This window comes from Sarcophilus harrisii, chromosome 6 (genome assembly GCF_902635505.1).
Source record: "Sarcophilus harrisii chromosome 6, mSarHar1.11, whole genome shotgun sequence".
Taxonomy (NCBI): domain Eukaryota; kingdom Metazoa; phylum Chordata; class Mammalia; order Dasyuromorphia; family Dasyuridae; genus Sarcophilus; species Sarcophilus harrisii.
In genome coordinates this window covers 245,860,536-245,884,898 of record NC_045431.1, presented here as the reverse complement: position 1 = coordinate 245,884,898, position 24,363 = coordinate 245,860,536, and the positions used below count along the sequence as shown (strand labels likewise).

The following is a 24,363-nucleotide window of genomic DNA, read 5'->3' as shown; positions in this document are numbered from 1 at the left end:
ATTAACAAACAGAAATGTTCATGATTTCAATAGATTTATCTCCTGTCCTGCCATTTTGCTGAAATGACTCATTATTTCAACTTGTTTATAAGTTGACTTTGTAGAATTTCCTAGGTACAAAATCACATCATCTGCAAAAAGTGATCGACACATTTTGTCCTCTTCTTGAGCCTCAGGAAGACCTTGATTTGTTATACTTAACTCATTGACACAGGGATGGGAAATTGTATGGGCCTACTTCTGAAAGAAGGGCAATTAAGGTTTTCCCAGGCTAATGGGGAGGGAGAAATTTCTGGCCTACACAAGAGATTTGGAACTGGAGAAAGCAGGAGATTATGACAAGGCATATCTTCCACTTGGTATGGGAGTAAGATGACACTCATTTCCTGTCAAGAAAAGCACAAAGGACTGAATTCCAAAGTTTGTAAATGTGTAGAAGACAAGGGAATTGTAGGTTTGTGGCATATTTGGGAATGAGAGGAGAGGAGAGCCAGAAACTCTGAGAATGTCTGGAGTGCCAGGTTGGGGACACTAGGTTCAGACACAGTTTCTAAAATTACCTAGGAATCAGTTCTTGAATTTTTGTCCTTCCTTTGTTCAGATTTTTACTTGTCTTTTATTTTATTTCTGGAAGAGCACTGACTTGTAAATTTCTCTATTATGAATCTCCTATTGCTTTTGAATGGAATATTCATTTTAAAAAAGAAAGAAAAGAAAGAACAGAGATCTGGGCAGGGGAATTTTTGGAAATCTTTTCTTTATTAAAGAAATATTAGTCTGTTCTCAAAAAAAAAAAACACATTCTATAGCCTGTTGTTGGTAGTTGTAGTGATTTCTTTTTAAAAAGAGAATGTTACAAAGTTTCAGCTATCAATTTCCCTTTGAAATATCTAAACCCAGAGAATACATTCAAAGATCTCAAAAAAACTAAAGAGATGAGAGGTTGCAATAATGGAGATGCAATAAATAAATAATATAACCATTTAAATATTCGATTTGAAAGAGTTTCCTTGAAGAAAGAAAAGAATATTGTTACTCCTGCATTATTATTGCCTTATTTTTATTATCCCACAACAATCAATGACTTACATACCCAAGGTATTGTTACAAGATGTATTTGATGGAAATAATAAGGCTTTGGAACAGATTTCTCCATCCAATGATCACTCTACAATTATATAATTGATGGAGAAGTGAGAGGCTAAATGACTTCTAATACATATTCACTGGTTGGAAACCATTCTATTCAGCAAATTAATTAGCATTCTCCCACAAATCTTCTCTCAGGGCTATTTTCAATAAGCTCAATAATTATTATTAATGATATAATTCAAGCAATCTGGGGGAAAATTAAAGTTGTGATATTCCAAGTAACAAATCAATGATTCAGAATGCTGGATGGACTTATTAAAGATTAGAATTGGAAACCATCCAGTCATTTACTTAAATTCTACAATTATTTTCCACCAATATTTAAAAATATCATTCACATATTGTCTGCTCTCTCTAAACTAATTCAAAACAGCAAATGATTCCATTCTACTTCTATTCTTAAATCAGGATGCCTTCAATATGCTATTGTATTCAAATAAAAAACAATGAAGAATATTATAGGAAACAGAGGCAAATGAATCACATGCATTTAACATTTTATTATGATTATCTGATCAAAAGACTTCTTTGACTGAGTCCTGTGAGCTTGAGAATACCTGTCTTCTCAAGAAATAGCTTTCTTTTTAAATATCCCCAGAGTATTTTGGTCTGATCTTAGAAGGATCACAAAGCACTTGGGAACAAAGATGCAAGTGAAAATCCCGGCACTGGAGGTCAAGATGGCAAAGACTTCCAAGGCCACAATGACCTTGCCCTTGGAGCTCTGGTACGAGGGTAGGAAAGAGATCCAGACACTGCAGAACACAAGCATGCTGAAGGTCAGGAACTTGGCTTCATTGAAAGTGTCTGGCAGATTCCTGGCCAGAAAAGCCACAGTGAAACTTGCCAAGGCCAGCAAGGCCATGTAGCCCAGGACACAGTAGAAGATGAGGAGGGAGCCCTCATTGCACTGGATGATAATGGAGTCAGGCTCAGAATGGACGTCCATCTCCAGGAAGCGGGGGGATGTCCCAAGCCAGATGCCACAAAGATACATTTGGATGAGGGTGCAGGTGAAAATGAGAGAGTAAGATGCTGTGGATCCCAACCACCTGCGGAGCCTGCTCCCTGGTTTGGTGGCCCTGAAGGCCAGAACCACTGTGATGGTTTTAGCCAAAATGGAGGAAACGGCCACTGTGAAGACAACTGTGAATGTGGTTTGGCGCAGCAGGCAGGTGCCTGTGGTAGGATGGCCTATGAAGAGCAAGGAGCAAAGGAAGCAGAGGCTGAGGGAGACCAGCAGAGTGTAGCTGAGACTGCGATTATTGGCTTTGACTATGGGGGTGTCCCTGTGCTTCACAAAGATCCCCAGGACCAGCACAGTAAGGAGAAAGAAGCAGATGGCTGCATAGCCCAGAGTCATTCCCAGAGGTTCCTCATAGGCCAGGAAGGTCACAGTCCTGGGGAGGCAACGATCTCTTCCCCTATTGGGATACTGATCTTCAGGGCACTGCAGGCACTCCTCTGCATCTGTAAACAGCAATAAAATCATAGTATATCCCAGACTGATCAATTTTTCGTCTCCTATAAAGTAAAGTGTTATTCATTTCACATTGGGCTCCACCTCATTTTTGGACTCCTTCTAAGGAGGAAAAATATTCTAAAGACTGAATAAAATAAAGATACATTTCAGTTTCTTCATTTCTCCACATATGGATAAAATAATGTGTTGAAAGTATTTATTTCATATTGTAGGTTTACAGAACAAAAATTCAAACTCCCTGCAATCCATTTTAACTTGAAACCACCTACAATGAGTCCAAAAGGATCCTTTTATACATATTCCAAGACTTTAAGAACAGAAATGAAACATTGAAACTATAGAGGAAGGCCAAGAGTTGATTTTTTAAAATTAGGTTAAAAAGAATTTTTGTTGTGTTTCTCTGAATGTAAGGTCATAGCTACAAGCCATTGTCCAATTGGCACATGGTCCAAGAAAATGAACAGAAAAATTTTAGAAGAAGAAATTAAAACCATTTTTAGTCATATGAAAAAATGGTCTAAATCACTATTGATTAGAGAAATCCAAATTAAGACAACTCTGTAGTACCAGGTCCCACCTCACAGATTGGCTGAGATGACAGGAAAAGGTAATGATGAATGTTGGAGGGGAAGTGGGAAAACCAGACACTTAATATATTTTTGGTGGAGTTGTAAACTGATCCAACCATTCTGGAGACCAATTTGGAACTATGAGGAAAAAGCTATCAAACTGTGCATCCAGCAGTGGATCTACTGAGTCTATATCCCAAAGAGATTATAAAAAAGAGAAAAGCATCCACATGTATAAAAATATTTTAACTGTTCTTTTTGTAGTGGCAGGGAACTGGAAACTGAGTTGATGCCCGTCAGTTAGAGACTAGCTGAATAAATTATGATAAATGAATGTAATGGAATATTATTGTTCTATAGGAAATGATCTGCAGGCTGATTTCAGAAAGGCCTGGAGAGATTTACATGATCTGATATAAAGTGAAGTGGGTAGCATCAAGAGAACAATGTACCCTGAACAGATACCATGTGATGATCAACAGTGATGGACTTGGCTCTTTTCAACAATGAGACTTGTGATAGAGACACCCATCTACATTCAAAGAGAGGATTATGGGGACTGAATGTGGATCACAACATAGAATTTCCACCTTTTATTGTCATTGCTTAGTGTCATTGGATTTTTTTTTCTTATTTTTCCCTGTTGGTCTGATTTTCTTGTACAGCATAATAAACATGGAAATATGTTGAGAAGAAGTGCATATGTTTCACCTGCATTGAATTCCTTGCTGTCTAAGGAAGAAGGGAGATGAATGAAGAAGGAGGGACAAAAATTTAGAACACAAGCTATTTTTTCTCAAGGGTGAATGTTTAAAATTATCTTGTATGTATTTTGACAAATGATAAGCTATTATTATAAAAAACAAAGCTTTCATAATAAATAGTACACATTATGTTCTGAAAAATATCTGTAATTAGAAAAAAAAGAAATACTAACTGAAATAATGCGAGAAATAGTCTATTTTGGGGGCTTGACCATAACAATATAAGTAAAATGAGCATAAAAATCCAATTCCAAGGGACTGACATAAGGAGTAAGTGTTATCTAAACCAAATAGAAGAGTTAATAAATGGAGAAAGATAAATTACCAAAAAAATCCCCCAAAGCTTAAGCTTTCAAACATAATATCTTATTGATCAATATCAAGTACAAATCAAATCAGGAAGAAGCCTCATGAGCTTTGTCACTGAGATAGGTTTGAGGATGATCAATTTTTATTCAATTTTTTTGTGATCCAAGTTTCCTTGATTTGAGACTCCATCCTCCAGAAAACAAAACTTTCTAATAATCTCCCTTGAGAACTCTGATCAATCTTATCCAAGGGATATTTTCATGAAGACTAAATCCAGAGGCCCGACTTCTGTTCTTAAACCAAATGCATCTGTGCTTAGAAAGTTTTTAGAATTAAGATTTTTTCCATTAATTTTTCCCCTTAGAAGGAGGAAGTTTAGAACTACGTTTTAGATTAAGCTTTCCTGCAGGAATGGGAAGGTGACAATTAGGCTACAAGGTCAGGGAAGAATCAGGGATTCCCATGGTAGTAAAATCCTGATGGGTTCTGCTTCAACAGATTTTTGGTATCTCGAACTAGGGGATGCAGCTAATTATAAGAATGATCACAAAGCACATTGAAAGAAAAGGACTGAATAAATGCAATGTTATTTCAACTCAAAAATTATTATTTTGCCAAATACAAATCACACCAGTTTAAGATTAATAAATTAGAATGTCTATTACTTTGGGAGAAGGACATTAATCTTTAAGAACCCACCTGTCTGGTTGGAAATTGTCCCTTCAGGACATGGGGTGCAAGCATAGCAACACTTGGGCTGTCTTTCACGAGCTGTCTTTTTGAATCCAGGGCCACACTTCAGATTGCACCTAGAAGTTGAAGTCTATATTATCACCAGAGAAAGAGAGAAAATGTTGTTGAAAGAACAATGTTGATGAAAGATAGATGAATTGAGGAAATTATGATTTCAAAGTTTTCCTATAGAAGACAGGTAGAATGAAGTATTTCCAATTCTGAAGGACAAGAATGGTGTAATTCTCAATGGAAAAGTTGTATCTTCATCTTCCAATTCAGATCATCTTTTCCCCAATGAATCCACACAGATTAACCAGTAGTTACAATCAAGCTCTTTGATAGTTTTTAATTATAATGTCTTGGTGGTTTAGTTTTTTCCAAGTACTATCTTAACTCCAAACTTCGTTGCATTTTAGAATTGGCAATGCTGAAAAGTCTTTGACCACACAAGAGGATATATATTTTATTAATTTCCAACCCCTGAAAGGTTTGTTTTTTTGTGTTTTCATAAATTCAAACATTCTACCCAGAATGTTTCAGGAAATCATAATTTTAGAGAGTATGTACTAAAATAAACTAATTGCACAGTTCAGCTTGAATGAATCGAAGAATAAGATGATTTTACAGGCTAATTTTATTCTCAAGCTGATATTTGAAGTCTCTTTTTGGAACTATTGTAAAGGGTAGGATGGAATTTAGCCAATTATACAGAGATGCAATTATATAGAAATACATGTTTGACATGAGCAGAAGTTATAGCTGCAATATTTACATTAAAAATCTCTAATGCCATTGTGTCTTTAAAGTATAAGAGGGGATGTGGGAAGACTGGGACACTGATGCATTGTTGGTGGAGTTGTGAACGAATCAAACCACTCTGGAGAGCAATCTGGAATTATGCCCAAAAAGTTATCAAACTGTGCATATCCTTTGACCCAGCAGTGCTACTACTGGGCTGATATGCCAAGGAGATACTAAAGAAGGGAAAAGGACCTGTATGTGCCAAAATGTTTGTGGCAGCCTTCTTTGTAGTGGCTAGAAACTGGAAAATGAATGGATGCCCTTGATTTGGAGAATGGTTGGGCAAACTGTGGTATATGAATGTTATAGAATATTATTGTTCTGTAAGACATGACCAGCAGGATGAATACAGAGAGGCTTGGAAACACTTACATGAACTGAAGCTAAGTGAAATGAGCAGAACCAGAAGATCATTATATACTTTAACAACGATACTGTATGAAGATGTATTCTGATGGAAGTAGATGTCTTTGACAAAGAGACCTAATTCAGTTTCAATTGATCAATGATGGACAGAAGCAGCTACACCCAAAGAAAGAACACTGGGAAATGAATATAAACTGTTTGCATTTTTGCCTTTCTTCCCAGGTTATTTTCTTTCTGAATCCAATTCTTCCTGTGCAACAAGAGAACTGGTTCTGCACACATATATGATATCTAGGATATACTGCGACATATTTAACATGTATAGGACTGCTTGCCATTTAGGGGAGGGGATGGAGGGAGGGAGGGGAAAAATCGGAACAGAAGTGAGTGCAAGGGATAATGTTGTAAAAAATTATCCTGGCATGGGTTCTGGCAAAAAAAAGTTATTATAATAAAAAATAAATAAATAAATAAAGTAAAAGGATGCTTTGTAGAATTGTACCCAAGGCAAACACAAACTCAGATTAAATGATTTGTCTATACAAAGCCAGATATTGAGTAATCTTCTCTAAATAAATCCCTTTGGGGGATAATTTTTCTCTACTCTGTACCCTATTATTATTTTTCAAACTTACTCACTTAATGTGAGCAATCTTATCAATCTTATCATATCAAGATTCTCTTAGTATGAACAATTCAGATCATTATTTAACTTATCTAAGAAGAATGCGCAAGTGGGACTGAAAAAAGACAATCATAGAACTCTTTTCATCAAAGCAAAAAAGAAGAGTAAGTTGGTATTAGTACCCTATCACAGACATTTTTATTATCTGTAAGAAACATCCTGGTACCAATGAAGAAACAACCAGTGTCCAGGAAGCCAAAGAGACAAAGTGATAACGTTCATATTCATTGGCCCCTTACCTGATTGAAATCTTCTGGCCAATCTATGTCTTCTTCCTTGAATGTGAATCTCTGGGCAAGAGGTTGCACTTCACCCACTTTGACCATTGTCTCTATCTTGCCAGGGACAAATTTATAATTCAGTATATCATATGTCTCAGCAGCTGGCTTGGTTCCATCCTCACATGACTCATCACTGGCAATATTGACAGAATTCATGGATTTCAGAAAGTGGTGGAGCTGAAAGCAAGGACAGGTGGTTGTTAATATTTAGGGAAAGAAGGATTCATGCCCATGTCCCAAGATTGACTATTAATGGAAAACAGGTTCTGAATTTGGAGCTTCCAAAAATAGTCATTCTCCTTCTTGAGTTTCTCTTAGAGTTCTGAACGCCTTTTCCTCCTTTCACCTTGAAAACTAAGGACAAATGAAAACTAACAAACCCGGTAACCAATTATTTTCTACAGATATTAAAGTTTCTTCAAAAGGTATATCACCTTACTTCAAATATATATATAATCATCAGGGCAGTTCCAATAATCTTGTGATGGAGAGAGCAATCTGCAACCAGAGGAATGTGAGACTGAGTGTAGATCACAATATAGATCATCTTTTCCACTTATTTTTTTTAACTTACATTCTTTCACTTTTTGATCTGATTTTTCTTGTGCAGCATGATAATTGTGAAAATATGCACAGAAGAATTGCAGATGTTTAACATATATGGGCTTTTTTGCTGCCTAGGGGAGTGAATCGGAAGAAAAAATATTTGGAAGACAAGGATTTAGAAGGGTGAATCTTTAATACTATCTATGCATATGTTTTGAAACCAAAAAGCTTTAAAAATCAAAAAATGTAAAAAATAAAATTAATGCAAAAATATCATCTTCCATTCAGCAAATCAATAATTCCTTACAAATATCTCTGATTGTCTTACATTCCAAGAACTTTGTTTAAAAAAAAAGCTCGTCACAAAGAACTCTGTATATCTGATAAGCAAAAGCTTACTATTTCTTCATTAATAAATTTTGAGACCCCCTGAACGTTTTTATTGATAAAATTTACCATATGTCCTAATACATATTGGGTGCTTAAGAAATGCGTAATTATGAACTGATATTCAGGGAAATTTTTATTCCTTGTACAAAACTGTCTTTTATTTTTAAAAAATCTCCCATATAACATTGTAGGTGGAGAATAATTTGGAACTCTGCTCAACAAGTAATTAAACTGTGCATACTCTTTGACCCACTAGGATTTTAACTAGGATTATATCCCAAAGAGATTTTAAAGGGAACCACATGTACAAAAATGTTTGTGGCAGCCCTTTTTGTAGTGGCAAGGAACTGGAAACTGAATAGATGCTCATTAGCTGGATAACGGCTGAATAAGTTATGGTATATGAATGTTATGGAATATTATTGTTCTGTAAGAGATCACCAACAGGATGGTGTCAGAGAGGCTTGGAGACACTTACATGAACTGATGCTAAACGAAATAAACAGAACAAGGACACAGAAACAAGACTGTATAATGATCAAATCTAATGATCTTGGCTCTCTTCAACAATGAGATGATTCAAACCAGTTCCGGTAAAGGGTAAAACTAAGGAGAATTATCCTTGAAAGAAGGTATTGGAAAGGGACCTGTATGTGCACGAATATTTGTGGCAGCCCTTTTTGTAGTGGCTAAAAACTGGAAACTGAATGGATGTCCATCAGTTGGAGAATGGCTGAATAAATTGTGGCATATGAAAATTATGGAATATTACTGTTCTGTAAGAAATGACCAACAGGATGATTTCAGAAAGGCCTGGAGAGACTTACACGAACTGATGCTGAGTGAAATGAGCAGGACCAGGAGATCATTGTATACTTCAACAACAATACTATATGATGACCAGTTCTGATGGACCAGGCCATCCTCAGCAACGAGATCAACCAAATCATTTCTAATGGAGCAGTAATGAACTGAACCAGCTATGCCCAGAAAAAGAACTCTGGGAGATGACTAAAAACCATTACATTGAATTCCCAATCCCTATATTTATGCACACGTGCATTTTTGATTTCCTTCACAAGCTAATTGTATAATATTTCAGAGTCTGATTCTTTTTGTACAGCAAAATAACGTTTTGGTCATGTATACTTATTGTGTATCTAATTTATATTTTAATATATTTAACATCTACTGGTCATCCTGCCATCTAGGGAGGGGGTGGGGGGGTAAGAGGTGAAAAATTGAAACAAGAGGTTTGGCAATTGTTAATGCTGTAAAGTTACCCATTCATATATCCTGTAAATAAAAGGCTATTAAAAAAAAACAAACTGAAAAAAAAAGAAAGAAGGTATTAACTCAGTGGAATTGCTAAGACAATGGTTATCTAGTTTAGCATGGTGCTTAATAGTTCTCTAGTTCAGTACATGTACTTAATACTTAATATAGTTCAAAAAGATTGACACCTACTCTACAAGATTGACACCTACAATAATATAATTATAAGAGAATCTATAAGAACCAACAAGAACTGCAGGAGAGAAACATTACATCTTTGATCAGGCTCCTGGTGGCTCTACTTCATTTCTCCACTGAAAACAAGTCCCATCTGAAGGCCCTCCAGAAAGCTTGTCAGGCCCTAAGTGAAGGAGACATCCTGCGAAGAAGACAACAAAGAGTTCTGGACTTTATCCCTGGCTATTCTCATGATGATTACTCTGCTGAAACAAGACTGGCCCCAAGACCTCCAGAAAGATAACCAGAACATTACAAGTACCAATTGTTTAGTGATGGAGAGAGCCATCTACACCCAGAGAGAAGACTGTGGGAAATGAGTGTAGACCACAATATTGCATTCTCACTCTTTCTGTTACTGTTTGCTTGCATTTTGTTTTCTTTCTCAGGTCTTTTTTCTTCTTGATCCAATTTTTCTTGTGCAGGAAAATAACTGGTCAATATGCATACATATTTTGGATTTAACATATATTTTAACATATTTAACATGTATTGGACTACTTGCCATCTAGGAGATGGGATGGGTGGAAGAAGGAGAAAATTTGGAACAGAAGGTTTTGCAAGGGTCAGTATTAAAAAATTACCCATGTATATATATTGGAAATAAATAGCTTTAATCAAAATGAGGAAAAAGGGGAAAAAATAAAATTATCTAATATAAATCTCAGAAGTGGATAATAAGCTCAATTTAGGAATAAAGGAGAATTTTCTATTCACAGTGATGGAATTCAAGGTTAAAATAAAAGCAAATAGAAATGATAAAGAAACTAAACCTTTGGCAACATCATTCCAGAAAAAAATAGTAAGGAGAATAACTTCAAGGGAACACATTATGAATGAAATTTTAAAATGACAAAGTCTAAGAAAATGAAACAGTATTTCAATGTGAGGAAGATTTGAAATGGAGTTTTCAGTAAAAGTTAGAAATTTATTTGGCACACTCAGGTTGTGGTTTTCATTGGTGAATGGAAAATATTCAAGAAAATTTCCCAGAGCATTACAAAATATAGAATGAGAAGGTTGAAAAACAGAAATTTAATCTACATTGTTGCCACTGAGAAATTTAATGGTAAGACCTGATTATTTTAGGGAAAAGAAAATTAATCTAATTGGACAGAATTCGTAGTACATATTTGTTGTTCAGTCATTGAGTCCTTTCCTACTCTTCATGACCACATGGACAGTAGCCTACATTGCCTTGCTATACTCTACTATATCTCAAAGTCTGTTCAAGTTAATATTAATCGTTTGCATGACACTATCTATCAATCTCAAATTGTACCATTCTTTGTTTCTTTTACTTTCACTCGTTTCCAACGACAGGGTCTTTGCCCATGGGTCTCATCTTCATATTATGTGGCCAGAGGTTTGAATTTCTGCTTCAGGATTTGAACTTCTGCTGAACAGTGGGGATTAATTTAAGTATTGACTGATTTTATCCCCTGGTCGACCAAGAGTCTTTCTAAAGTCTTGTCCAGCTCCACTATTATTCAATAGAATCAGTTCTGCAGCGCCTATCTTTCTTTTAAGTCCAAATCTCACAGACATAAGTTTTACTTAAAAACACACATACAAGAGAGGGAGAGAGTCAGAGCCAGAGCAAGAGAAAGAGAGAGAGACAGATAGAGAGAGAGAGAGAAAAAGCGAGAGGAGAGTTTTAAGTACAAAAATCTTTGTTAGCAAAGTTTAATTCTAATATTCATCACATATATTACTGTGGAAGAGAATCGCTTATGAGAAATGGAGTAGTCACTATAATAAATAAAAGGGTGAGAAAAGCAGTGCTCGGCTATTGAATCAAAAATAACAGGATGATTTCTGTTAGAATCCAAGGAAAACTGTTCAGCATTATCATACAAACATATGCTTTAACCACTGGTGGGAAAAATGACAGTTTGTCACTTTTTTGAAGACCTGTAATGTGTTCTACAAATAACTCCTATACATACAAAACATGTCAAATTTGTCAAAGGAAATGAAAAGACCAGTGTAATTAAGCAAAATAGAATTAGAATAGCAGGCAGATTTGGGTTTTTACTATAAAATGGAGAAGATCTGCATAGAAGAAACTCAACGTCTATAAATTTCATTATGTATGAAATGCAAATAAAATATAAAAAAGGAAATTGGGGGGAAATAGATGAATAAATTTTGACATATGTTTTTGATGGAATATTATTATTCTATGGGAAATAATGAGCTGCATGCGTTCAGAAAAAAATGTTGGAAAATTTTCCATGGACTCAAGCAAAGTGAAATTTACTATATAGAAAGTAATACCAATGTTCTGTGATGACCAGCTATTCTCAGTAGTATAATGATCCATGACTACTCTAAAGAATGTGTGATTTAAAAAAAATCTTTCCATACCCAGAGAAGAAAATGAGTGTGTCATGTGTCTGAATATGGATTGATGTATTCTCTCTCTCTCTCTCTCTCTCTCTCTCTCTCTCTCTCTCTCTCTCTCTCTGTCTCACTTCTGCTCTGTTTCATGTTCTCTTTATCTGTGTGTGTATGTGTCTCTCTCTTGATCCCTCTCAATTTATTTTTGTAAGTTATTTTTTTAATTAAGTTGAGAGATCTCTTTTCTTCACAACATGACATTTATGGAAATGGTTTGCATACTTTCACATATGTTTTCTTAAAAGGAACTGGAATGGGAATAATAGAGGGAATCTGTAACTCAAAAGTTTTAAAAAAAAACACAAAGATTATTATAAATGTAACTGAAGAAACTATTAAATAAATTATTTTAATAGATTGTTACATAAGACTTAAAATAAACAAATCTGAAGTAATTTCATTGTTTCCACCCAGAATTACATGTAATCACAAAGGGGAAAAAATTGAAAAAATATATAAAAGAATAACTCAAGTCATCACTGCATCCCCTCTAGAACAAATCACTAACAACCGAATGTTGTGAGTAGGCTATGCTAACCCCAATTTTTGAAGAGATATGTTACCTTCCAAGGAAGATCTAGGTTTTTTGCAAGTTTTGATGCCTCCTTTACCTCAGAATGGAGCATCTGATGGAGAGCATGCGCCACTAAATACACTGCATTGTAAACATTTGTTATCAGTTCCATAAGGGCCATGTCAATATTCATGTAAAGGGAATCTCTGAAGGAAAGATCTTTTGAGCACAAAGGATAGAAGATTTCTACATCACTTTTTTTGGAAAATCTACAGTTAAAGAGTGACTCCCAGAAAGATTTTAGGAAAATGTCCTCAGGGTTCACACTTGTATTCAGGCTTCTTACAAAATTTGTAAAACCAGGAATCTCCATCTGGGTATGAGAAAATACTATTGTACCATGAAAAGTGGGAAACACTTCAAAATTAGTATCAATGGAAAAATCCCAAGATGTGGTAATCAATAACTTCCCATAAAGTTTATAACTAAACAATTCAGTGGAAAATTCATGAAGGGAATCAGCATCTCCATAGATGAAAATCCCATTTGATGATGATGAAATAATCCTAAAAAATAGGTCAAGATCTTTGCTTTCTCTAAAATTTTGGGGCAATCTATCTGTAAAAGTCACACACAAATCATTCCTGACCATCTCTTCTTTCAGATCATTGAAGAAGCTTTCCCCTCTTGGATTATCAGAAAGAAGCAGTCCTATCCATGTCCAGTCAAAATGCAGCATCAATTGGATGAAGGCCAGGTGAAGAGTAGATTGCTCTTTCCCCATCTGGTATATATAAGGATACTGAGCTTTATCATTCAGTAGAAGATCAAATGAACCATAGCTAATCTAAATGAAACATAAAGAAAACAATGAGTTCAGTGTAGGAATTTGGCCTTCATATTTGTGGCCAACTATTAATGAGTTTCACAGAGCAGATAATTTGCTTGTTAATTTTAATTTATAGTTTTAGATCGCAAAATTATATTGTTTTGGAACGGAAGAATTAGAAGGAAAATCTGAAACTGCACCCAACCAAGAATCCTCTTTCCAATGTCTCCATCAAGTAATTTCTAAGTTTCTGTTTGAAATATTCCTAGGAGGAAAAATTCTCCAAAAAGACTCTTTACCACTTTTAGATAAATTGACCAAAAGATAGAATGTTTTTGATTAACTTTGTAGCTAAATCAGTCTCTTTAGAACATTGACTTTTTGTTCCTGTTTCTTTTCCGTGTATTCAAGTGGAACATTTTTGTGTCTTCTGCATGAAGCTGTTCATTAAGTAGTGAAGCATAGTTACATGTCTTCTCTAACTCATCTTACTTCTCTTTCAGCTCAAATATCAACAATTATTTGACTGAGATTTTCTGTGGCATACATTTCCTTCCTCTCATAATTCTAGGGGAATTTTATTTCTCTGAAAATAAGAATTGTGCCTGAGAGCTTGTTCTAGGAGCAAAAGTTCTCTATAGCAAAATTAAGAAGGAACAGGAAATGTTGAACTCCTCATACTGAAATCGACTGCCAAGACTGGAATTCCACATTACAAGAGTTCTTAGTACTTCTTAGTAAAAACTGAGAAAAGCAATGGTTCACTTCATATCCAATGAGCACCATAATCTCTGATCTCTAAACACAATAACAGCAAAAAATGCACGTGTATGAGACCTTCCATCATGAGATTTGTCCAGGAGGCAGGAGAAAGTTTCATATGTTCTATGTCTTTGTTATACTATTTAGCCCCAGTTTTCTAAGAAGGTCAAAAATAATTAATTTAAATAGCTCTCCAGTAATTGAGCAAGCAAGGATATCTGAAATAGTCTCTCAAAAATGTAATCTTCTCTTCTTGGGGTTTTCTTGGAGTCTCTGGAGGCAGCTCTTGTTTCAGTTTAGTAATCACCACCTGAGTACAGTTAGTACTTAACGTCCAAATCTTTTATTGTCTCTTTCCAAGTCTTGTCTCCTTTCTTGCGGCCTGGTTAGCTTTCTCATGGTCCAGGACTTTTACTATCTCCTTCCTGGGGCTGGGAAGCTTTCTGGAGAGCCTTTCAATCTGGCCTTGGTTCTGAGAGCTTGAGCTCCTGCCTGCCTTCTCTGGCTTCTGAATCTCCCAGAACTCAAACCTGGCTGAGGCTCCTAGCTTATATATGCTCTCTTATCAAAGCTGTGAATCTTGTAGAACTATCGTAAGTACTAAGTATATGGACTGAATTAGAGAACTGTTAAGCACCATGCTAAATAAGATAACTTTTGTGTCTATCAATTCCACTGACTTGGCACCTTGTTTCAAGTACTGGCTCATAACAGATATCCTCATCCAGACTCTCAAACTCTTGACTTTGTGAAATGAAACCCCTAAGGCCAAGTGTTTCAGAAAATATTGTCTTTATTTTTGTACCAGGAGGTGGAGCCAAGATGGAGATGTAAAGAAGCTGCTCAATCTCTCCCAGTTTCCTCAAATACCAAAAAAAGTGTCTGAACAGAATCTGATAGAATGAATTCTCCCATTCAAGACAGACTAAAAAAACTTCAAGTAAGGTCACTCTCACTGGGGTGAAAGGGGCATTCAGCCCAGGTTGGATAGACTGTGGGAAACCCAGGGACAGGAGTGTAATCACAGCAAATCAGTAATTAAGAACCTCAGTTGTGACACAGTGGAGGAGCAAATCAGGAAAACAATTTCCAGTCCAAGATCAGAAGACAAATTCTGGGAAACCAGACCCTTTCCTGAATAGAGCAGGCAATGCTCACCTTGCAAACAATTTTCAGAGTACAAAATTAAAGTCTTTTATAATTATATGAAAAAATGCTCTAAATCACTCTTGATTAGAAAATTGAAAATTAAAACATTTCTGCTGTACTATTTCACACCTCTCAGATTGGCTAAGATGACAGGAAAAGATAATGATAAATGTTGAAGGCTGTGGGAAAACTGGGTTATTCATGCTTTCTTTGTGGAGTTGTAAATTTATCCAACCATTCTTAAGAGTAATCTGTACTATGCCCAATGGCCTGTCAAACTGTGCATGTCCTTTGACCCAGCAGTACCATTTTTAGGCCTATATGAAAGAAATCATTAAGCAAGGAAAGGGACCTACATCTGCAAAAAGATGTTTGTAGCAGGTCTTTTTGTGATAACAAAGAATTGGAAAAAGAGTGGATTCCCATCAACTGGGGGATGGCTGAATAAACTTTGGTACATGAAGGTAATGGAATAATATCATTGCATAAAAATGATGAATAAGCTGATTATAGAAACGCCTAGAAAGATTTATATGAATTGATGCTGAGCAAAACAAGCAGAACAAGGAATGCATTGTTCACAATAACAGCAAGAATGTGAGATCATCTATCAAAGGCTTGGTTCTCAGCAGTTCAGAGATCCAAAGCAATCCCAATACATTATGGGCCAGAACTCTGAACTTGAAACAAGGATTCTTACATGGTGCTAAGTCAGTGGAATTGATAAAAACAATGGTTATCTAGTTTAGCAATGTGCTTAGTAGTTCTCTCGTTCAGTACATGTACTTAGTATTTAATACAGTTCCACAAGATTCACACCTATGATAATGAAGTATATAACAGCCAGCAAGGAATTGACCCAATTCAATTCCATCTTCATCAGCCTCATGATGGCTGGCCTGGCCTCCTGCATTTCTTCCATTGAGACCAAGTCCCGTCTGATGGCCTTCCAGAAAACTAGCAGAGTCCCAAGTGATGGAGATACGACTTCAAAAGAGGCAGTAAACACTTTTGGACTTTTAACACCTGGCTATTCTTGGGGAGATTACTCTCTTGAAAGGAAGGTTGCACAAAGACCTCCAGAAAATTAAAACAGCAACATTACACCAATAGATTTTGGACATAAAATGCCATCTGCCTCCAGAAAAAAAGATCTAAGGAGAGTAAATGCAAATCAACACATTCTATGTTCACTTCTTTTTTCTATTTTTAAATCTTTCCCATGTTTTCCATTTTGCTCTGACTTTTCTTTACCAAAAGAATTAAAAAATAATGTGTGTTAAAAACAAGTAAACTAACAAAAAGAGAGACAGAATATTGCCTAATTCCAACATGCTTCATACCATAAAGTGGGAAGGTAGGACAATAGTACTTTCTCATCCTTTAACATATAATATAACAGGCTTGGATGTGCACTGAAATGTATAAAATACAACCCACAATCATGGCAATTTTTTACTTCAGTAGAGAAATTATGAAAAGGCTCTCCCTTATACCCCTGGTGAGAAAGCAAATACATTTTTAAATAAGTTACCTATGGTTCTAACTACAATCTGCTAGGTAAGTATCATTTTATTGATTAAAGAAATGTAAATTAAACTAAGTATCAAATACTTTCATAAAGCTATTAAATTGGCTGAAAGGAGAGAAGGAACAAAAGAGAGGGAATGTAGAAAAATTGGGATACTTAGGCTTTGGGTGGAATTATGAACTGATTCAACCTGTTTGAAGAGCAATTTTAATTACACCAAAAATAGTACAAAGCTATCTTACGAATTGATACATTAACATCACTATTAGGTTTATTTCCCAAGGAATTGTCTGATTAAAAGGTCTTAGTAAACCCAGAATTGGATGCTCTTTGTAAGTACATACTAATAGACTCACGAATTGGAGCTTCATGCTTTTAGGGAAATTATAGAAATCAATTTCAAAATGAATAGGAAGAGAGACCTCTCCATGGGAATTTTTGGAGGTGAGAAAAAGAAATCTGTCTTCTATCGAAAGTGTTCAGAGTTCTATACTTGTATTAAAAGGTGAATTAGAAGTATAGTCATCTTTAGATTTTTCCTTGGTTCTAAATCATCAGAGCATCACCTCACCAAGCATAGAGAATGATTTCCCAGAGGGAAAGGACCATTTTCTCCTTTTTTGTATCACCTTTTGTCAGAACATGTTTGGAGGACTTCTTAATAATTGGTTATTGACTTGTTGATGCTATATCAAAACAGATTATAAAAATTTGCTGCTTTAAATATAAAGAAGATATTAGATGAAAATGAGTGACTGTATTGGTCTCTCTTACCTGTGGAACTTTATACAGTTTGAGGATGGTGGCCATGGCCATGGAAAGTGTAGCTGACATCCCTCCAATGACAGCCACAGAATTGGACTGTGTATCACAGCTATAATTGGGGATAATGGGACCTCTCCCTGACAGCCATATTAAGGAACTCTCCACAGCTAGTTTCTCCAGATGGAAGTTATTGAGTAGCTGATATCCCAAGGTTGTGTTGGGCAGCAAATCGGGGTTCTTGTTGATCTCCTCAACAGCATATTGAAGAGCAAGGAAATAGTGATATTGTTTGAACATTGACCTAAAGTGAGAGGAAAAATTTAAATAAAAAGAAGGCAAAACTTGATATTCAAAGAAACAGCAAAAATTTTTAGTGGGAAGAGTGTCAGCTATGGAGACAGAAATTCATATCCTAAATCCTGCCTCTAAAATTGACTAAAATTGTGGTCCTGAGCACATCATTTCACCATCATGAGTGTCAGTGTCCACAATTGTAATATGACAGACTTGAACTATATCCTGTAAGATTCTTTTAAGAATACACATTAAGACACAAACACATTCACAAACACACACACACACTCACACACACATGATGATATATTTTAGACATTAGAATAAGGCTCATTTTGAAAAAGAATTGAACAGAACACACAGACTGATTATCTTCAACAAAAATGGAAAGGACTTCTATTTCTCAAATTGCAATGAGGAGATTACCATGCAAAGCATATTAGATAAAAATTGATGATTTATTTGGTAAAATAACTTCTAGATGCCTTATAATGATTTTTAACATTATACCCTGGAAAGTCAATGGAACACATATATTTCAAAAGATTGTCATGACCATGTAATGGGTAATACCAAAAGATTTAAAGTTCAGTACTAATTTTACTCTAGCTGAAGTAGCTACCTTAGTCAAAGGAAGATATTCACAATTGAGATTTTCACAGCATATCCACTGGCCTTGTAGTCCACCTTCTCCCTTATTCAGGCAAGGACATATTGTTCCTCTCTTAGAAGATGGATAATGGAAAACCAGGTAATCAATCAATCAACCTTTATTAAGCACTGCTCTGGGCTAGGTACTGTGCTAAGCAGTAAGGATACAAAAAGCAGGAAAAAAGTCCTGTCTACAAAATGATGATATTTTAATGGGAAAGACAGCTTATAATCAGAGATAGAAACATAGAAAAATTGATAGAGACACAGAAAGAAAAAGAACAACAGAGAGGCACAATAACTGAGGGAGGCAGAAAAAGATACAGACAGCCAGAGACCTATATATTTAAGAGACATTGCCAAGTTGAAACAGATAGACCTTGGGAAAGTCTTGGATACATGTGGGGAGGGATAGGGGAGAATTTAGGGTCATTCCAAGAATGAGGGCTGAAGGGCATCAGAGGATGTTATTGCCTTCTACAGTAATAGGGAATATAGGAGGATGAAGAGGTTAGGAACAAAAGATGATGCTTTACATTTTGGATATACTGAACTTAATATAGCTCCTGGGCATTTAGTTCAAGATATCTGAGAGGTTATTGATGATATGAGTTGTAAGGACAGCAGAGAGTTTAGATCAGGATAGATAAATCTGAAAAACATCCCACATAGAGATCCTAAGTAAATCATGAGCTGATAAGATAATGAAGGGAATGGATTAGACACATTGATAAGGGATATTTATAGCTGCAGTGTGATCTCAAGAGAATCCATCAAAGGAGAAAAAGAAGGAAGACCCAAAAAACAAGAAACAGGAAAAACAAAAAAGGAGAAGAATAAAAGGAGAAAAAACAGTCCCTAAAATCCAGAGAGAATAGAATACCAAGGAGAAGAGATCGATTACCACTGTCAGGAGAAAAGGCAATGATCATAAGGAAGAATAGCGAAAGAAATGATCTCCAACTCAGTGTAGTACATGGAAAGACAGAAACTAGAGTTCCCAAGGAGCCGATGTTAAAATGTTTAAGAATTGATGTCAATGAGCTTACTAGCATTTATGAGGTCCCCTGCTAGAGTTCAGGCATTTGCATGTAATCAGGATAGTAAGATAAAAGAGAGAAGAAAAAAATAGCTCTCTTCTTTGGGCCAGAATAGAAAATGTATCCCTATCTGAAGCAGATATTTGGGCCAAAGATGATAAAATATGACTTGAAGAAAATCATTAATAGCTCAGGGAGAGCAGGAAAATCTTCAAATCAAGTGATTTGAAATTTAAGTGAAAATAGGAATTCTGAGACATGGAGCTTAGGAGAGATTTCATTCCTACAATGGGGGACAGCATTGACAAAAGCATAAAAATGAGAGATGGAGTGTGGAACATAGAAAGTGGTTTGGTGATATCTTTGGCTTTATTTAAACTGTCACAAAAATGTCAATGTGCATGGAATAGAGAGATAAGGTGAAGAACTTACAGAAATGTTTGAATTCTTTTTCTGTATTTTATTTTCATTATTTCTGTTTCCCCTATGAGGTGTATTGTGACGACCACACTAGCATCCCAGACATCCCAGAAACAGCCAGAGTCAGGATAAGCAGAAGTCTTTAGTCTTTATTCTTCGTTTCTAGAAGAAGGATTGAACAGGATGGAAGCAGAATCTCTGCAACTGCCATCTTCCTTGTCTACCTCAAAAAGTGACTCTGGTTCATCTTACTCCACCCCAAGTCCTTCCTACAATCCTCTGTATACATCAATCATTGAGCCAGAACAGTATAGTGGGAAGGACCATTTTCCAAGCACATGCCCATAGAGCATTGTCCAACCAGTAATTCGCCCTAAGTGCTTGAACCGACCTCAGTGCAAGGACTGGAGTTTTCACCCTCTAATCTGTATAATATGTGCAGGCCCATATTTACTTGAATCTTTGGCCAGCTATAAACATATTTATTTAACCTGCACTGATGACAATTTTCAGTATTTGATATTTATCGATATTTAGTTAATTAGCTTGACCACTGTCTGCTTGATTAAGCCTGAAGGCCTAATTTTCTATTTCATAGAAATCAGATAATTTTGGGGAAACAGAAACCTTTGATTCCAATCTCTCCAAATAGCAGCAACCAATTAGATGCCTCCCCCTCCCCTTCTCAAAGCTTTCTTACCTGTGATGTAATCTCTTGTGTAAAAGCTATGTATCTTTACTGCTTCTCTAGCCCTCCTACCACAAGCTTTCTTTTTCTTATCTCGTGATGGGACATCCTCCAGAGGTTTTAATAAACACTTTTTCTGCTTTCTACTGAATGATCTCTTAGAAGTCATTTGGGGTAAGGGTCTTCTACATCCCTCACAAAGGGATAACTAATGTCAAAAATTGCCCTATACCTTATATTTTCTAGACATAAAATGATGAAAAATCTCAGTGCAAGTATTGCATCTTGTCAGTACTTTGATATATATGGCACTTGTTGACATTGTAAAGTTCATATTGTTTGGTATTTTTGATGTATTGTCATATTATTCTGATATTAGTAAAACACCAATATGAAATCATTTAGATCAAATGGTCCTAACACTCATCAAAGTTTTTAAGTAAAGATAAGACATATTGGTTCCTTTTCTTTAGCAGCTCTCTGGTGGGAAGATAAGGCTTGAAGCTTTGGATTAGATAAAACTGAACTGAATGGAGTATTCTGAATCTGTTCTGTTTTCTGATGCCTAAAATAATTATTGTTTTATCACACACACCCCTTTTATGTTGTTATGATTCAGGAAACCCAAATCTTTACCCAAATCTCATCCAAGCCAAGCTTTCATAAATGACCTTGAGAATTTCATCATATATGAGCACAATTGTGAATATTTCCTCCCCTATTTAGAACAAGTAATCAGGTCTTCTCCATGTCCATTCTTAGAGAATATAGTTTAACACCTAAAACCCAATTTTGGGTATAGGTTCTCCCTAATGTGTTTCACCCCTCCTTGTACTGGGTGAGTTTTTGTCATCAGTGGAGATGAATCTGTGATTGTTTATAATGCCATATAGAGTAGGGATCAATAATCTCTCTATGTTTGCTGCACTGCCCATTAAGAACACTTTTAATTTATCAGCTTCTTGAATATTAGATTTCCAGTCATTTTTAAACCCACATCTTTGCTTTAACCAAAGTTTAGAGAATAAAAAAAATACAACTCTACCAATAAACCAATCAATAAGAAATATGGATTACTATTGCATAAATTAGCGTGGGTTGGAAAGTAACCACTTACCTTGGTAGTGCATAACTCCAAATGGGATAACTTTCGAAGAAAAATTTGTTCACTGGAAGTTGTACCTTCACAAAAAGGGAGAGGAATGCAGCAATGATTAGGTCCCCTTCTTTTCTATATGTAGGATTGAAACTTCTTTCTATGTGACAAGGATTTTTGACCATCTGGTACTCAGTTAAGAAAATCTGCAAAATCAAAAATACAAATAATATAGAGGGTGAGAGTCTCAGTTTCCCCAAGCCCATGGTCAATATCCCAGATCTCTAATGAGCCACTAAATGGGGGAGTATAACGTGACAGGAAATACTAGTTCTTGCATCTATAGGCAAATGCTCTGTTGCTAAGCATTTGTCTTTTTTAATAGATGCTCAAGCTTTGTACAGTCTCTCTCCTCCTTGGGAAAGCAGAATGTGAGACACAAAGTGAGCCTCTATTTGGGATAAAGGCAAAAGTTTGAATGAGCAGGACTTATTTATTTCACATTTTTGCCTTCTGGATACTATTTATCTAGTTCCCTGTAGATGAATAAGGAAAAGTGGCTCCTTCTCATCTCTTGGGTGCAAGTCAAACAAATATTTTGACCAGAGTCTGAAAGTGAGTTTCTCCAAGGACCAGCTAGCCCAGCAATTCTGCACCTGTGTCCTTCATCTTAAAAAATTCCCAACTTAAGGAAAAAAAGGTTTGTGAACATTCTTGCTTGTTTTCTGTCTCTGGAGCCTTCCCAGTTTTGATGGAATCTGAAATGCCCAAAAGACTCTCTGATCTTTTTCATGCTAGGTCAACCCAGAAATTCCCTCCATGAGGGTAGATCTTAAAATCAAAAGTGAATTATTAAACAGCAAGAAGAAATGATAAAAAAGAATATTTTCAGAAAGAGCAATTATTTTGAAAGGATTATTCAGGACACAATTTCAGACAGAGTATGATTTGAAAACATCTTCAAGAAAACTTCAATGAAAAATAAACTTGGGCAGAAATTTGATTTCAATTTTACAAAGAGAAAAGGCAAGATCTTCTTACAGACCTGAGCTCTGAGATCATATGCCTGTTACAGGCTCAATCACAGGTTTATATTGGACCCATACTTGTTGATGCTTCTTTCTGGGTCTGTCTTCAAGGGGTCTAACTGGCCTAGGTCTGGGAAAAAACATTAAATTTAAGCTTTTGTTGACCAGGCCAATCCATAATTTAATATGAGGAGTTATTCTAATGATATTTGAGGGGACATACTAGAACAACTTTGCTGTATTGCTGTCTTTGTTTCACCATTTTGGCTGAATTGGAATTCCTTGAAATATAATGTCCAGAAACCATTTTAGTCACAGTTTTCTGGTGTATTAATAATGCTTAAGCCTTCTTTCATCAATGTTTTAAGGGTTAGTTACTTTGAAATATATTTTTTCTAATTTTATACTTATTCGTTTTATTTTTAAATACATTAGTCTCATTGAGCAATTTTTTTCTTTTTTCTTTTAATTTTCAAAGAATTTTTTCATATTTATTATTCAAAAGCTAAAGATCCTTCTTCCAATCCTTTGTTCTGTAGGCCACATTTATTTCTGCATTTTTTCCACTATCATTTTCATTCAATTTTTAAAATCATTTTAATTTCTTAAAAACACTTAATCTAGCATATTTTAAGCTAACTTAATGAAAACCCAGTGTGGATTCAAATTATTTATTAAACATTATATGTACTTCAAAGTTTATATCTATAATAAGAAATTAAGCCAAATACTTAAGAAAATTCCTTATCTGGAAAAGTCTCAAGAATAGAAAAGTAGGCAGGGATTTGAAAATTGATTTGACTCTTAAAGATAGTAAAGAAAAGTATTATATGGAGCTGGGAAAAGTTACCATTTTTTAAATACACAGATACACACACACAGACACACACACACACACACACACACATACCAAAATATAGTTGTATATGTTGGGTGGGGAAGTGGAATATGATACCTCAGAATTATTTTAATAATTTTTCACTAATTAATAATAATTTACAGAATTTTTTCAGGTAACTAGTAATAACTTTAATTTATTTTTCCTGAAAATCGCCTGTTCATATCTTCTGTCAATTTATTAACTGGGGAATACTTTGTATATATTACTACATTTGGTTAAGTTCCCTATTTATTAAATGAGATGTTCTTCAAAGACATTTGATATATATTCATATTCACACATATATATATTATTCTTTGTTGCTTTTCTCCCAATTAGTTACATTTTTATGCAAATCATTTTTAATTTCCTGTAAATTTTTTTCTTTAGGTTTCCTGTGATCCTTTTTATCTCCTATTTGGTCACAAATTCTTGCCTTATCCGTAGGTCTGACTGATGTATTCTTTCATGCTCCTTCAATTTAAGTATATTAATACCCTTTATGTCAAAATCATTTCTCTTTTCTAATGTTACCTTAATATTTGGTGTATTATGTTGATTTATAGCTAGTTCTGCTAAACTGCCTTCCAGTTTTGCCCACAAATTTTCTCATATGGTGAGTTTTATTCTGAAAACTAGGGTCTTGTATGAATTTATCTCCTGTCCTGCCATTTTGCTGAAATGACTCATTATGTCAACTTGTTTTTAAGACGACTTTCT

General features: G+C 35.3%; 1 protein-coding gene across 1 annotated transcript; it reads right to left on the bottom strand.

Moving 5' to 3' along the window:
• Positions 1–1,717: 1,717 nt before the first annotated feature.
• Positions 1,718–22,001, bottom strand: LOC100928584 (vomeronasal type-2 receptor 26-like). Its single transcript, XM_031941408.1, has 6 exons — positions 21,757–22,001; positions 17,556–17,847; positions 12,560–13,357; positions 7,104–7,322; positions 4,977–5,100; positions 1,718–2,622 (listed from the first exon to the last, which is right to left on the bottom strand). Exons 1-6 carry the CDS (start codon positions 21,999–22,001, stop codon positions 1,718–1,720), a joined length of 2,583 nt encoding a protein of 860 aa, XP_031797268.1.
• Positions 22,002–24,363: the final 2,362 nt, after the last annotated feature.

Coding starts and splice junctions, on each gene's coding strand:
- LOC100928584 (XM_031941408.1), bottom strand. CDS start 22,001: ATGGGCTTGGGGAAACTGAGACTCTCACCCTCTATATTATTTGTATTT. Junction 17,848..21,756: donor TGGAGTTATGCACTACCAAG/GTAAGTGGTTAC, acceptor CTCTCACTTTAG/GTCAATGTTCAAACAATATC. Junction 13,358..17,555: donor AACTGTATAAAGTTCCACAG/GTAAGAGAGACC, acceptor TGTTTCATTTAG/ATTAGCTATGGTTCATTTGA.